Source organism: Calonectris borealis, chromosome Z (assembly GCF_964195595.1).
Source record: "Calonectris borealis chromosome Z, bCalBor7.hap1.2, whole genome shotgun sequence".
NCBI classification, from domain to species: domain Eukaryota; kingdom Metazoa; phylum Chordata; class Aves; order Procellariiformes; family Procellariidae; genus Calonectris; species Calonectris borealis.
In genome coordinates this window covers 68109737-68125471 of record NC_134352.1, presented here as the reverse complement: position 1 = coordinate 68125471, position 15735 = coordinate 68109737, and the positions used below count along the sequence as shown (strand labels likewise).

Genomic DNA, 15735 nt, shown 5'->3' with positions numbered 1-15735 from the left:
CACAGAAAAGTCCAAAACAGAAGAAAGAAAATTTGAAATAAAATAACAACTTTATCTGTAAGTAATGAATCTTGATACACAGAACAGATCAATTACTCAATGAAGAGTACTGGCTGTTTAACAAAGTTCTGTGCACACATCTGCTTTTGAAAGCAAGATTGGATAGTCTCAACTTACCCAGAATTAATGAAATATGACAAGATTAACCTATATAATGCATTTTAAAAATCACATAGATAACTCCGCTTATTCAAAATGGGTATTATGTATTTTTAAAACAACAAACATACATTTTGCCACCAATGAAGACACTGCTGCAGCTTATGTTTTCTGCATATTGCTGACAGAGCATCTTTTCGTTTACAACTCTGAAGAGCTTTATTTTTCTGCCCTAGAGAGTAACTCAAATTTAACTCTCTTACTCCCTTTATCCTCAGCCACGAGTAAAGGCATAGGAAAGAGGAACAAAGGTATCTAAATTGAAACAGAATATTTAGTAGTAGATTTGTAGTTAATATATGGTCTGTTGCAAAGGTATTACTGCAATAGAACAGAGCTATAGGAAATCAAAGGAAAGAAATCCTTAAAATACTCAAATGTTTCATACAATTTCAGTAAATAATTTCTTAGCATTTATTACCACAGTAACATAAAAAACAAAATGAGAATGCAAATGGTGTGATAATACATTATGAAAAAATACTGGAAAAAGTTTACAGAACAAACCTGTATTGACAGAGAAACAGATGGGACAACTTAATTTTAAATAAAAAATGCAACTGTAGCAAAAATATAACAATCATCCTCCTTTATACATGTGTGGATGAGACGAACAGCCTTTTAAGAAAAGCTCATTCACTAATGCAGGTTGCGGGTTTTGTTGTTTTTTTAACAGTTTGCTAGATGCCTACTTGAACAAGCAACTTCAGCATGCATTAACTTTAAAAAGGCCTACACACATGTATCGAGTCTTTAGTTTTAAGACAGTATTTCTGATCCTTGCAACTCTGCATCTGAGCACTTTCTGCTCTGAAAAACCAAAGATAACAGAGAAGATCAGAAAAGAAAAGATATAGAGAAATTTTGTGTATGCATCACCATGGATTATTTGATGCACTCTTAATACTCTATTCTTGTAAACAGTAGAAAAAAAAATAAGAATGACCGATGTAAATCTGAATAATACATTAACACATTTTCAAGAAAAAAAAAATTTCCTCAAGTTTTGTCTTTTTTTTTTTTTTTAATACATTTCCTAGTTTATCTGTATGATCCTTCACCAATAATTCTTTTCCAGACTAATTCAAAATTTTGGGCTGTTCAGATTCCAGCAGAACAAGTTACTGTTTCATGTCAGACAGCTGTAATAGGTTTTTAAACATTTAAACTATTTTGAGAAAACATTTACGCTTATAAAGATTCCAGCATGACTAATGATATGCTGCAGTATCAACAAATCATCATTAGAATAATGTCATTATATTCAAAACTCTGCTTCTAGTCTTACGAAGACGATTGTTCCCAGATGCTAAGGAGTGGGTAATTCATGTTTCTTCAGGGGTATGTCTGCATCTGCTGCTGAATCACTGCAAGAAGGGGATGGGAGAATGGTTTCCTCTTTTTGAACGAAATGTCATTATGCACCGGGCAGAAGAGATTTCTGAAGAAACAATGGACATTGTTCTCAGCATACACCCCTACAGAAGGCGGCCTCCAATGGACTGCTTTAAGCAAAAACTCAGCAGTACTCCATCCTCATCCTCCCTGAACTGTGGGACCCTTCACTGCTTTTGAACTTGCTGAACTCCCTTCCATTCTTCATTTCTGTTTCAACCCCAGATTGGTCTATACTCATCTCTTCTGCTTTACTGCCAGTAAAGTCTTCGGAAGTGGTAGGGAAAGAGGTGCACGAGATTTGTCATCAGTCCCCTTCCATTCCTCCTGTTACTCCTTATCTCTGGATTATCCCATTCTCAAAAACTACAAGCTCATAACCTGGGCACAATCTTTAATCTTTGGCTTCCCTCACACCCACACAGCACTCGAAATTCTTCCAGAAGACGAATTCTTCCAGAAGCATAATGGCTTGAAGGAATCCCAGGGGGAAAAAAAACAGTTCAGAACTGAGAATGGATAGCAAAGGATTTAATCTCACCTTATAATATTAGGTCTTTCCTTCTTGGTCTTTGACAACCGTAGCATTGTCCCAGTAACATGCATCCAGAACACTGATGCAAAGATGATCCTTCCCCTATCCTGCCACTTGGAAACGCATCAATGTTTCGTGAAGTCTCATTGTATGCCATCATCTCCACATCCAGAGCTGCATGGTTCGTTCCCTCTCATAGGAATTTTATGCTCACCCATCTAAAGCAGTTTCAGCCTCTGATGGGCCAATGATGCATAGATTTTCAGTTTTGCTTTCCCTCATGCTACAGCTCATACTCAAGAGAAATTCCCCCCGAGCATCTTCAGAAATGCTGAGTTTGAAGAGGCACCAAAAGCATCCCACACCCAAGCTGAACTCGGAGCACCTTCTATTTGACGCAGGTTTAAAGAAACTCTGCACACACATGTTCCCAGCAAGCTCTTCAAGATGTTGGGAATTACAGCCATTATTGATCTATGTTACTTCACAGTGCAGGTAGTGCTGATGCAGCTGAAAATTTCTACTTTTGAGGCACATAATTAAATTCCAACTTTAAATACCTACATGGACATGAAATGGATAGATTTGCTCCTGTTCAGTTATTCTTGAATGTCCTTGGCATGACCAATAAAGATGCTTATCATGATCTCCCATGCAGTGTGAGTATTTAATTCCCGCAAAATGGACTGAGACCGGAAATATATTTCATATACTTCATGCCTACAATAACGTAATGAAGATTATGTGATCATAATCAACTTGAAAAAAATTTTTAAAAATTTACTTCTGTTATATTGAGTACTAAATATAAATGATACAGAAAAAAGCTCAACTAGCTTCTTGCTTGGTAAATAGAAGGTTCACAATATAGTTAACTTCCCTTCAATCAGCAAACTTATTTTAGCACTAACGACATGCTGATACTTTCTCTTTAGAAAAAAAACAGAGAAGGATATGTCCTCATCTTTTAAAGAGCAGCAGCTTGTATTCTTGCACTCAAGAATTCATTCTAATAAATATAAGAAGGATGTCTGAAAGGAAGACACTTCCTAAATCACTTATACAATAGCAGAGTTTTCACAAACTTGATCCAATGCATTATTAAATACTTTTCCATTTTTTTTTATCTGATCCCGAGGCCTTTTTTATAAAAATTGTAGAATTGTATTTGGAAAGCAGTTATATAGCTAGTATTTTGTTCCATTTGAAATAGTTATTTATTCTAAAAGAAATACATCTTCACTTGCTCATGCAAAATGTCTCAAATAGTAATTAAATTTTTGAGCAGTCAGGAATTCCTCTGAACAGGAGTATCACAGAGGCCCAAAAGAATCATAATGATCATGTAGTCGGATGTGTATCCAACAGTCCTCAGGATTTCATTTAATTCTCTACTAAAGCCCAGCAACTTTTGACCAAGCAAAAAAGGTTTCAGAAAGAACTCTAAAAAGCTGCACTCTTCTCAGCTCCAGCAGTCTTTAATGAATACTACATAAGCATTCGTAAGTATACAATTATTCACGAAAAACATTTACTAAAAGATGAATACAGATTTTTGTATCTGAAAGCATTTGAAAGTTTCTCTAATCACTTCACTTGTTATTTATACAGCCTATGCTCTACCTTCACAATCACTCTGTTTAGTTCTGCAAGCGCAACCAACTCCTTCTCTTTGAATGGCATTTTCTTTTTTTTTCCTTGGATAGGAAGACAACAAGGATGTTTATTTTTCAAAGCACATAGTGAAAATAAATGCTTCTTTCTTACTTCTCTCTCAACCCCAGTAGAAGTACTTGCACACCCACTCCAGAACCTTCGTTGTTAAGTAATAGGGAAAACTTATTTCCCAGAATTTCCTGTGTAACCTTCCTCTACTGAGGTTCACTGTAGTGGGATAAGCAAAAAAAGGTGAGTAAGAAAGGTGGTAGGGAGAAAGGTCCAAGTCTCACTGGGTTTTAGAGTTCTGCACCACTGTTTTTCTGCACCAGTACCATTTCCACTCTCACCTTCCTCCCACCTCTTGTTTGTGTCTGTACACTAACTTGTCCAATTGTCTTGTGAAATAAGTCTTTTTGAAAATAAGACCAGGAGGAAGGAGGGGAGTAGTTAAGTAATTTTTATGCCCCAACCAGTTCATCACATGGTCACACAAGCGGACTGTCACACCTGAAGGATGGGATAGGCAAAGAGGCCAGCATGCAAGCCAATACTGCTGATAAAAGAAACACTCCAAGTACCCCCATCGATATACATATAAAACAACCATTTGCAGACACAAAAAGTGCTTTAAAAATCACGTTAGTGGTGTTGAAACTATACACAGCAATACTCTTCAAAATCTACTCCAAAACATGCAGTTTTTCTGCAGACCTGTACTTGGCACCATTAGCTGCAAGGGCCGTTCAAGAGATTTACTTCTCTAAGGACAGTTTGATGTCATGAAACTGGTGTATGCAGACAATGCTTCCACTCCTGTGTCTTAGCTACTCTACTCAGGTTCTTCAGCTCCCTGTACATTATGCAGTATGTGCACATTCACAGGTGTGCTCAAGCATTTTTGTCTCTATCTTCAGAAGGGTCATTCCAATTCGAAGTTTCTAGGGACACTCTTTCAACTCAGTTCCTTGCAGACTTATTTCTTTGTCAAGGAAGACTTTACAATTCCTTTTCAGATCATCTGAATTTCTTCTTTGCTCACCATTATTTCCTCCCATGCCACTGACTCAAAGAGAACAGACAAATCCAGCTTCTTCCAAGATTTCAGTTTCTCATTTTAATTTCTTTATACGGTCACTTGCATTTTGCACTAATAATATTTACTACCCAGTTTGCTATTATATGATCATTCTAACTATGCAATGATTAAAGCAAACACTACCTGCTAAATATTTACATTGAACACAATCTTGCAACTATATGAAATTGTTTTGCTGTTCACAAACAGCATCTACTCACAGATTATTTTTATTTAATTTTTTTTATATTTTATATTGTATTTTATTCACATTATTTTATTTTAGGATCTTTCTATATCTAAATCATCTTCCTAACAGGTCTGAAGAAATTCCTTAATCAGAACGGGAGTTCCTATGACACATGTAAATAGGACTTATTTCTGCATTGTTCTGAACATGGCAAAACTAATATTTCCTAAACATCAGTTTAATAATGTCCTCCTCTCCCTGCAAATGTGTTCATAACTGAAGTCTGACAAATAACTCCTCAGTTCCCGCAAAGGCCACAGTTGTGAAGGAAGCAGCCAATACTCAAAATAGCGGAGTCCAGCTCCAAAACAATCTTCAAATATCAGGGGATACACCTTGGACGAGAAGAAGTATTTGCAGTGAGGGGATTGCAAATATTAAGGTCATTAAGGTCACTATGATCTCAAAACAGGGTAGGAATCCATATTTTGGCTATTTGCTGCAGCAATTTGAAGATAAATCATTTCAGAAACAGTTTCTTGAGGAACTAAAAATCTGCCCTCAATTTAACTTTGCTATGGATGTGCCTTTCATAAAGTACACAGATTTGCAACAGCTGGTCTTTAAGAATTCAGATAGGTGAACTAATTTGAGAGGCTTGACCAGGGTGAAGACGGGACAGACTGCAGAGAGCACTTCCCTTTTCACTCTTGGTTTCGGGCTAAGTTTTTGTAGTACCTGCTGCTGGAGGCATTATCTGCTCAAAACTGTTAGCTGCTTACCCTCTGCAGCTACACTTCCTCACATGTCACTGTTCAACGCAGCTTTTCAGATTGTGAGTAACGATGTCTATAACTAGTACATTGAAACGGTTGTCAAAAAGAAACCATTTTTCCCCTAACTTGCAGAAACTACAAAAGGCATGAACTATGGCAAAATAGTAAGAAGATGCCAAAATAAAAAGAAGTAATTACATCCTGGAATTAAGCCTGTCATATGCAGCCATCTCAGATCGTAAAGCATCAGCGGCCCCAGAAAGCGCAGTTTCTAGAGCGCTCCAGCTCCCTGGCACCAGTAAGAGCCTCCGCAGATGCTGACAAACCTGGAGATTCTCCTGCAATGGTGATTTAGCTTTAAGACACTTAAGGCATCAAGAAGACACTGTTTATCTACAAAATTATTTCCAGACATAAACAACAGAGAAGAAACTGGCAGTGTAACAGATATTAGCTCTCACATTCCTAAGGTGGCTCTTCTCACGAGGAGAGTCACCCTCCACTTTTCTGCTAGCAGAAAACCAAATTAAACATCGTCTGTGATTCAAAACCCAAATGCCTTATAATATTCTCAAATAGATAAATACATCACAATCTATGTAAACATGGGATCAACCTTTCACACTTGCTTTTGAAAATATTGTTTTTAATTCAAAGATATTTTTAATCTTGCTCTATCGAAGAAAAAAGAAAAATGGGAAAGACTTTCCTCTGGAGTTTCACATGCCCATCAGTACCGCAACTTTAAGTAAGGTCTTGTATGCAAGAGAAAAAAAGCACTTGTGATTAGCACACTACAAAACCTTTTCACCTTTTTTTTTCCTGACAACAATATTTAAAAAGATAATATAATCTTAAAATAGACTGAGAAGACTTTTGTTTCACTGTCTACTTCTAGCATTTTTTCAAACGGGAATTTAGAACACATCTTCAATGATTTCCCCTGGTATTAGTGGTCAGCAATTTATAGATATGAAAGAAATGTATTAGTTGCCTGCACTTTTGGATAACTAAAAGAAAACCCACCAAAAGTTTATACTCTATGAATGTCTTCATATATATGATCTTAAAATAGAATAGTTCAGTTCGAAGGGACCTACAATGATCATCTAGTCCAACTGCAATCTTGAAAACAGCCTTCAATATAAAAAACAAACTCCCCAAAACCAACGCACTGCTAAACATGTAGCTGCTTCACTACTGAACTGGCAAAGCTTCATGGTTTGATTGGGTTCTGTTGTGCTCTGACCTGGGAGGAAAGTGACTCTCAGTTTGTATACTGGTTCAAATCACAGGAATCCACTGCAATATCCAGCTTCCAATAGTATTACACAAAGTAGCATATATTCCAAAATAAAAATCAACAAGTTGGTAATCATAATAATGCTGCTGTTCCCTTGCAAAACAATTTACAGTGCTTTTATCACCATAAATCTCCTGTAATATTTTAAGCCTGTAACAGAAATCTGATTAATCAAAAACACTTGTTATAATCAAAAGCACTTTTGTGAGAGAAAACCAAAAGCACATTCTGTTAGCAAGACACTTGTTAAAAAAAAATATGTTTTAAAATTGCATCCTGTATTTTGGAAACAGTGGCCAAACTGATATGCCACCACACTCCCATCTGTTTTGTAACTAAATTTATCTTTCACTTGTAACTATTTTTATTTCCTAATTCAGGAGGTTTCCAAAACTGCAGTCAGAAAAGACTTATATATGATTAATCCTTCATTATTGCAATTTTAATCTAAAATAAGGTTATTTTGCAGCACACCTATCGACTCAAATATGATTGTCTTGAGTTTTATAGTCTGGTTAATATATGCAGTCTTACTTCAGCATGGCTCAGTTGAAATCACTTAGCAGCTATTTGAAAACACTTATATATGTCTACTGTCACAGGAACAACAACTTGCAAATATCTTTGACATGGGAAGGTGGAATAAACACCATAGAAGTTGACATAAGAGAAATAAGAGACACAATATTTAAAATGACGTCTTCATTTATAGTTTCTAGAATGAAATATCAAATTTACTTTCTTGATTTCATTTTAAAATGAAAAAAAAAACCCTAGGAAACAGCCAACCACCAACTGAACACAGAAAAAAAAGATTATATTTACTGATTAGTATTTCAATTTAGCTTCTCCTGTAATTTTTCCTGATCACTTCAATAATATAAAATATATTCTCCAATCATGCCTGCAAAATGAATTAGGTTAAGTTACATTTCATAAAGTAAACAAGTTATTTGGATATTCTTACAAATAGACATTATAGTTTTGAATTGAACTATTCTTGACATTGCTTAATACTTACAGCAGCTTCTACCATATCATTTCTACCTAAGCAATAGATGGAGAAAACACATTAAAATAAAATATAAAATTTTGAAAAACTGAAACCACTGTACTTCCCAACAATAAATGTAACTAACATCTGTTGCACAAACTGCTTGGCGCTTGTACAGTTTTGTGAAGGATTTTTGTTGTAGATAAATATTTTTCTACAATTCGTATTACATACCACTCAACTCAGACATTTTCTTTAATTATACTCTAAGGGGTCTTTTCATATCCATTAAAGAAAGGCAATTTGTTGCCTAAAAGAATGCATACATACTTCTAAATTTCAACTGTGATTCATTTATCTTCTGACACATAGAAAAGCAAGGAAATACCTATAATTAATGGACTTAGTTCTGCAAAAATGTCTAATAAAACTCTCAATGTTCAACACATTATTTTTATTAAATCCTTAAATATGCTTTTTTTGAAATAAGGAATGGTCTTATGATTCAGCATTTTACTTTCATTTCACATCTCAATAATGTGGACAACAGTACAGGAAATCCTTTAGGAAAGCAAGAAATTTCCATTTTAACATCGGCAAAAATAACCGAATAAGGCTCCCACTTTGCATACACAGCAAGGCCAGGACATCATTTTTTCAGGGACAAAATAACAACTTTGTGACATTCTCCTTCAGTTTTTTATAATTTTGTTTTCCACTATTCTTAAGTAAAGAATTTCAAAGACATACACTGAGCTCTTGATACAGGGTTTTTTCCCCTGAAAATATGCATAAGCTCTGCACATTTAACAAAATTCTTGTATTCAGCATTTCACATAGACTCAAAGTAGCAATCAAGACTTGTTTGCTATGATAACACACAGAAAGATTTTTTTTTAAAGAGCATGCAGTAGAAACATATTTAAATGCTATTCTAAGCATATAAAGATCTACTCCTCTACCAAGATATCAAGCAATTGGTAATGATGGATGAGGAGAAAATGAGGGTACTGCCAATAAAAGAGAAGAAATGCTAACTCTAAATACACAAAAGATTCAGTTCAGGCCCAAAAGTCTACCCACGTGGGCTCAACTGCAAAATGGAGAGTTACATGTATAATTTGCTGTAAAGCAAACTAACTGGCATTGTATTCACCACTCTTATGAAACCGGACAAAGAACATTTCTTACATGATATTTATAATCAAAATCCTCAATTAACCTTAAACCAAATCTGGCCACTTTAAGAGGAAAAAAGTAGTAAAATAAAAAATACTTAAATCATGCGAAAAAAACATTTCCTTTGATGGAAATTGTAATCTGCATTGCTCTATGAAAAAAGTAAAAATCAAAACACCTTGGGTCTATTTGGATGAATAAAGTGAAACCAGTTGTGTCTCAGGATATTGTCATTTTTTATGTGGAAGCCTTAGGAATATATGCTTTGCTTTTACATTGCACAATAGACTAGAAGAAATTAATAAACTGATATATAAAAACGCATATTACATTTCCTTAAATATTCATTACTTCTTCCTAAAACTGTTTTCAGATGAACAAGACCTAGAACTTGTAATTCTATCCCTGCATCATTTCAGTTTACCTTTTTATGTAACTTGACATACTAAATCCAAATTGCTTCCCCCCCGCCCCCAGCACGGACTCTTGGAGGAAGGGACCAACAATTTAATAAAACATTTTATAGTGTAGCTTACACAGTTCTCACTTATTCTCCTCCTCTAATATTAAAAACATCCCTCTACTCCAGTCACATTTACACTTCTCCTTAACACATAAGCTTAATTTTTTATCCTCTTTCTCTTGGCTAAGAAAGGAGGCATAAATAGCAATAAAGCAGTAAATACAACTATACTGTACAAATAGCAGTTATCCTACAGATCAGTAAGTTTTGCATTGAATTGAATTGGCATTCTTCAGAAAGATCATATTTTAGGCAAAGAAGTGCATCTAAGAAAGCAACAAGTTTAAATACAAAGCAGCAACACAGTAAGGTGCTGAAACAGTTTTCACTCTGCTGTATCTGCTGTAATAAAAAACACCACTCACTGAGCAAACAGGAGATTTCACATACAATCTTTAATAGGAAGAGTCCTTTAAATGACATTTATGGACAGAATGACACAACCGAATTTTAACTTCTTCCTGCAACTTCAGAAGAGTAAGTAGAGCTTCTCATGAAGAATCAGTAACTTTCAGCATGTCCTCAAAAGTATGTGACATGATAGGAATGTAGGTAAGATGAATTTTTCAGAAACTTAAGAGCAAAAGGTAAAATGAATAGATAATTATATAATTTACTATGTGACAGCTACAAATTAGACAAAGACATTACTCCTTAAAAAAAAAAAAATCAGAACAAGTTAAGGACTTCAGAACAGGAATTGCAACTCTGCCCTCACATCAGTACATAGCAGTTCAGGAAAAAAGCCTTTACATAAAACACAACCTATGGCTGCAATCTATTGCTTTAAGCAGTTGCAAAGAATGGAGTAATGGAGTAGTGCAAGATTAAAACTAATAGCAAATAAAAAACCAAGCTAAACAAAAAATCACTGTCCCAGCAGCTTGTGATAAGAGTAGTTTAAAAACATCTTTTCCCCCTTAAGCAAAATATGGTGAAAGCAGGAGAACTGTTTGTATCCAAGTATTACTTGTCTGTCTTCCAGAACAAGTAAGCCTGTATAGAGTGCATTGGACAAAGTTCTTAGGGGCTGGGACTGTTCTTCGTCTGCGTACTTACAGCAGAGTAACTGAGGCCAGTCCTTAGCGAGGATGTCAGGGTAATAAGTAATACTGGGGCAGTGGTGTGCAGACAGTAAATACAAACAGGCAAGATGCTGCCATGTTAACATACCTCTTGTACGGAGCGAGCTGCTGGCTTGTCTTGATGATTGGCCAGTATTAAAAACGGCAAAGTACATAACTGTGGGTGCTGGAGAGCAGAATGCAGTTCATTCCTAGCAGTTTCTAGATCATCTTCAGAGGAGGCACTGTCTAATACAAATATTACCCCTTGGGATCCTTGGTAGTAACGACTCCAGTATTTCCTGATATTGTCAGCCCCTTTCAAGACAATAATAAGAACTAATTAAAACAAGAATAATTAAAGAGATTTAACATTTTTAACTGAAGATAACCCTTCCACTTAGAACAAGCAAAGCAATGGACTGAATTTTCTCTCCTAAATAATCATTGAAAGAATAAAACAGAAAAAAGCAACCGTAAATCCAAAGTACACACAAAATTTCAAATTAACATTGTTTAAATAAGAAAGGAATTTGACTCAATGCAGTCTTCATCCCTGAAAATTTCTGCTTCATTAATGAGTACTGGCAGAACTACCATGCTTCCAGTGCCACACAGTCTAGTCCTATACCTTCTCACTGAAATACCTTGGTACTAATATCTAAACGTCCGCCCATGGCTTTTTACTTAGCCCTGTAGCTCCTTGCCGTAACCCGTAGCTTCTGTCACGGCAGTGGCTCATTTCTGAGCATGATAAGGTCGTTCAGTTCATCTCCAAACCATGAGGCAAACACTTCATAATTGGGGAAAAAAGGTGTCAGGAAAGCCTATTAAAGTAATTAGACACTTAATAAGGAGAATGGTGATACAACAGAGAGTTGAACAGTGAATGAGGAGCTATGGTGACAACATGCAAAGGCACTCATTTCAACTACTTTTGCTCTGTCAGCCACACTAAGGATTCTGGAAGAGCCCAACAGTAGACATGAGTGATTGTACAGGCTTATATGCCACAGTAATTTTTAGGACACAGTTCAGCAGCACTCAGCCATCTCAACAGAAGCCAAGCAATAAGGTTATCTACAGAAAGCTTTTGTTTCCCCTGGAGAGCAGCATATGTTGTAACATTGAGGTAGGGAAAAAAAATTGTATTTGACAGCTGTCAAACTATCTAAACTATGACTGCATATGGGCTATTCTTTGTATGTCTGAATCTGGCACTACACTCATGGGGACTAACACTAAAAAGTGAACAGCAGCAGCAATACTGTGGTAGAAAACTTGACATGTCTGCAAGACAGTGATTTGCAGAAATGTGCTGAAGGTATCCTTAACAGACACTTTTCTTACTTTGAGATAGGAAGAAGTGAACTTTAATGTAGACATCAAGTGCTGATAATAATAAAACTCCATTTTTTAGTGAGACAAAACTACACAAAACTTCTGACCAACATGTAGGCACAAAATGAGAATTTAATGCAACATAATTACTATAACATTGATATGATACTTAAAATATTCACTTAATTTATACGTTATGCAACAGAAAAGACAGTCATTAAATAAAGGTGAAGAAATAATTATCTAAAAAGGAATTTACACTATATGCTTTAGGCATCCAACTCAAAGTAATCAAAACTTGCCCCATGGAGTTACTGTCTTCTCTGTACCGTCCACACTGGAACCTTAAGCACCCCGTTTCTGTATTCTGCACCTAGCACAATTTAGGTGGCTAATGAATGTTGTGAACACACACTTTTTCCTACAAAAAATATTGAAGTCATACTGAACAGTTTTTTTCTGCAAGAAATTTAAAGAGTTGATTACTTAAAGGTAAATGGTCATGGGATTTAGTCAAGACCTTGCTTAATTTCTCTATTAATTTAACCAGACTCAAAGTAACAATGCACAAATAGGACAAGTGTTTCATTTATTTTATCATCAACTTCTGAAGATCAACATCACTTATACAGAGGAGGGATTGCACTGAAAGCTAATTCTATGTTTCTGTACCACCAGAATATCTATCAATTGTACTTGTAAAGAATTTCATAGCATCTGTTTGATGTCCCAGCCCTTCCAAACAGCTGTCTATGTCAGAACCAAGTACAGAGAGTTGCCAGAGGGATACTATTTACATAGCCACACACAGCAGTGTCGCGGGCATCTGAAGTATCACATTACTTTAAAAACTGGTGGAGAATCATTTTCAATGAACTGAAAGGCCAACACCATGATCAGCTCTTTGAAGGTCTTTTTTTTTTCCTAGCAACATAACATCTGTCTTATTTACTCTAAGCTTCAGCCAGCTACTTTTCAATCATGTGTCGCTGCCAGACCCTGAGTCTTATCTTTTAACCATACTATTTCTAAAGAGAAAAATTGTGTGGTGAACTGCAGAGTTTTTGACCTCTTGTATCCAGGCACATGGATGAAAGCAGCTCATGGATCCCTACATGGGACACTAGAGCCAGAAAAGCAGTACGCTGATTTGTTGACCCTACGGTCCTGTCTTTTTGGTTCAGGTTCTTTAGCAGCTCAACTTTCTTTCTCTAAATCAACCGTCCCAAAAGAAACACCACTGAAGTGTAGTAGTCCTTTTCTCTCCAGTCCTGGCCAGTCATCATGGCATAGTTGTAAGAAACAACTAATAATGTCCAACAAAACTTGGTATTTCCTTCAGGATTTTCCATTAGAATAATGACCTGCTCTGAACTTGCTTACACTTCAATTCTGAGGAAATCACAGCCTGAGGTTTAAGAATAAAAAAATTTGCAGTAAGCAGACAAGAAAAAAGACTGAGAAAGTCTGTACCTTGGGGTATCATTTTAACTCGTTTTTCTGGCATATATGCACTTGAAAAATAATTCTTGGCATCAATAACCTATCAGCAACTGGAAATCACAATTTCTACATGACAAATAAGCTTACATTCTTTTGCCTTAACTCTTCATATCCAGAAATCATAACCTGCTCTCAGCTTCTTTCTCCAGAGCATTAGGTAGTATGTTGTGGAGTTACCCTCAGCAGAAAACACTGGCCTGTGAATAGTAATCCAGCCATCGCACTTTACAGCATGACAAATTCAATCTTACAGAGCAAGTAGTTGTTTTTAAAAGTGCAGTTTAGCGCAGACTATCCTATGAATTATTATTATCCATCTATTCCAAAGGTTTCTAAGACAGGGAAATTCAAAGTCTGAGTTCTTCAGCAATCCAGAGTGTAATATGCATCCATTAAACATCCTCAGGCTCTCAGAGACCGCTGAGATAAAACCAGAAACCTAACTGGTACCAAAAATGTCAAACAATAGTAACACACAAGATAAGCATTTAGGTTTCTCAGCCTAATATCATGTGTTTCTCTAACAGCTTTGCAGGCATGTGGCTGTTTCTTCAACCACTTTATGCCTAAACTGAGTTAAAAAAAAAGAAAAAGGAAAAAGAATGAGAAGTAACTCAGGTAAAAATCTCCAAAACACCAGAAAAACGTAACAACAATTCACATTAGACCTAAGGAACGTGCTATGCAAAAGGTTCACTAAAACGTGACATTCAGTGTAGTATTTCCCTCAGACACAGGCAAGAGCCACGACTCGTGCCTAGCCGTATGATTTGTTTCCCTCTGCAATGAACCCACGAGAGTGGGTTGAGTCCTGTGATGTGACTAAAACATCCCAATTACAAATAAATGGGGGGGAGGGAAACACACTACAATACAATCTCACTACTCATTAGAGAAGAAAAGATAATATTCAGTCAAACACAGGCTTGAATTACTTTATAAAAGGGAAAAAACCCCAAACCTTCCTTACAGAGAAATGACAGGGTGCTATAATTAAAAACCCCAATCATTCAGCATTACTACAGGACAGGTTTATTCAACTAACTGTTCAAAATTTTAGAACGTTTTCATTTGTAATTTTATAAATATAAAATAAATAAACTCTTTTTGATTATCAGCCAAGGGTATAGTGTGTCCATATTAACACATTTATGATTTGTATCAGTGCCAATAGTACCCTCTCAAATGCCCCTTGGAAGCTGGGGGAAGAGTTTGGGAGTTACGTGCCGTTTAATAAACAAGTTGCACAATTATGCACTCCTGTAAATATCATGCAAAATGCAGAACTGCAAATCTTCCTTTCAACTATGAATACTTCTGTTTACATCTTCATTCACAGCAGTTTGAGGCTACCTTCAATTCCCTCCTTTTCAGTACTTTCAGGAGAACAGAACATAGAGTTACAGAAAAAATCCACTGAAAGCAATTTAAAGGTGTCAAATTTGTTACTTGTCAAACTTGCAGCAAGTGTCCATCGAGAGCACAATGAATGTCACACAGCCCTTGCTTCAAGATAGTCTAGCCCACACATGAAAGCTCTTGTTCACCTCAAAATACATCACAGCTCCGGAGAACTTATAGTCTCAAATCCCAAAAACAGTTAACCTGGGGCCATGGAAGAATGCAGGCTGCAACCAGTTTTTCTAGCACTTTAAATATAACATCCACTCACCTGAAAAAAAAAGACACCTACCTATTTTGAAGGTTTTATAGTTGATTAAAAAATTATATAGATAATTCCTCTACCAATATTAAACAGATAGTTTCTAATTGGCAAAAAGGTGAAAAGATGCCAAGGAATATGTCCACTGCGCCACAAAATCTTTTTGCATGAAAGACTGGCTCATGGGTAGGGACGTAAGAAGGAAGGGAAGGGAAAAAGAAATCTCTTGTCCATTCTTGCAAAATTTTTAAATACACCCTACCTTCCTGCCCCAAGAAAACCTTACGAAAAGAAGGCACAAACACACAGTAAGTCC

At 36.0% G+C, this 15735-nt stretch overlaps 1 protein-coding gene across 10 annotated transcripts in view; it reads right to left on the bottom strand.

The window, feature by feature from the left end:
• The window catches only part of ARL15 (ARF like GTPase 15), a 225568-nt gene that overhangs the window by 123144 nt on the left and 86689 nt on the right, over positions 1-15735 (bottom strand). For 9 of the 10 annotated variants that reach the window (XM_075137595.1, XM_075137600.1, XM_075137601.1 and 6 more), the window contains one exon: positions 11022-11230. In XM_075137595.1, the coding sequence (XP_074993696.1) occupies positions 11022-11230 (209 nt within the window). Of the gene's footprint in view, positions 1-10228; positions 10422-11021; positions 11231-15735 lie in introns of those variants that run through there. The other variant, XM_075137604.1, reaches the window with a different exon arrangement.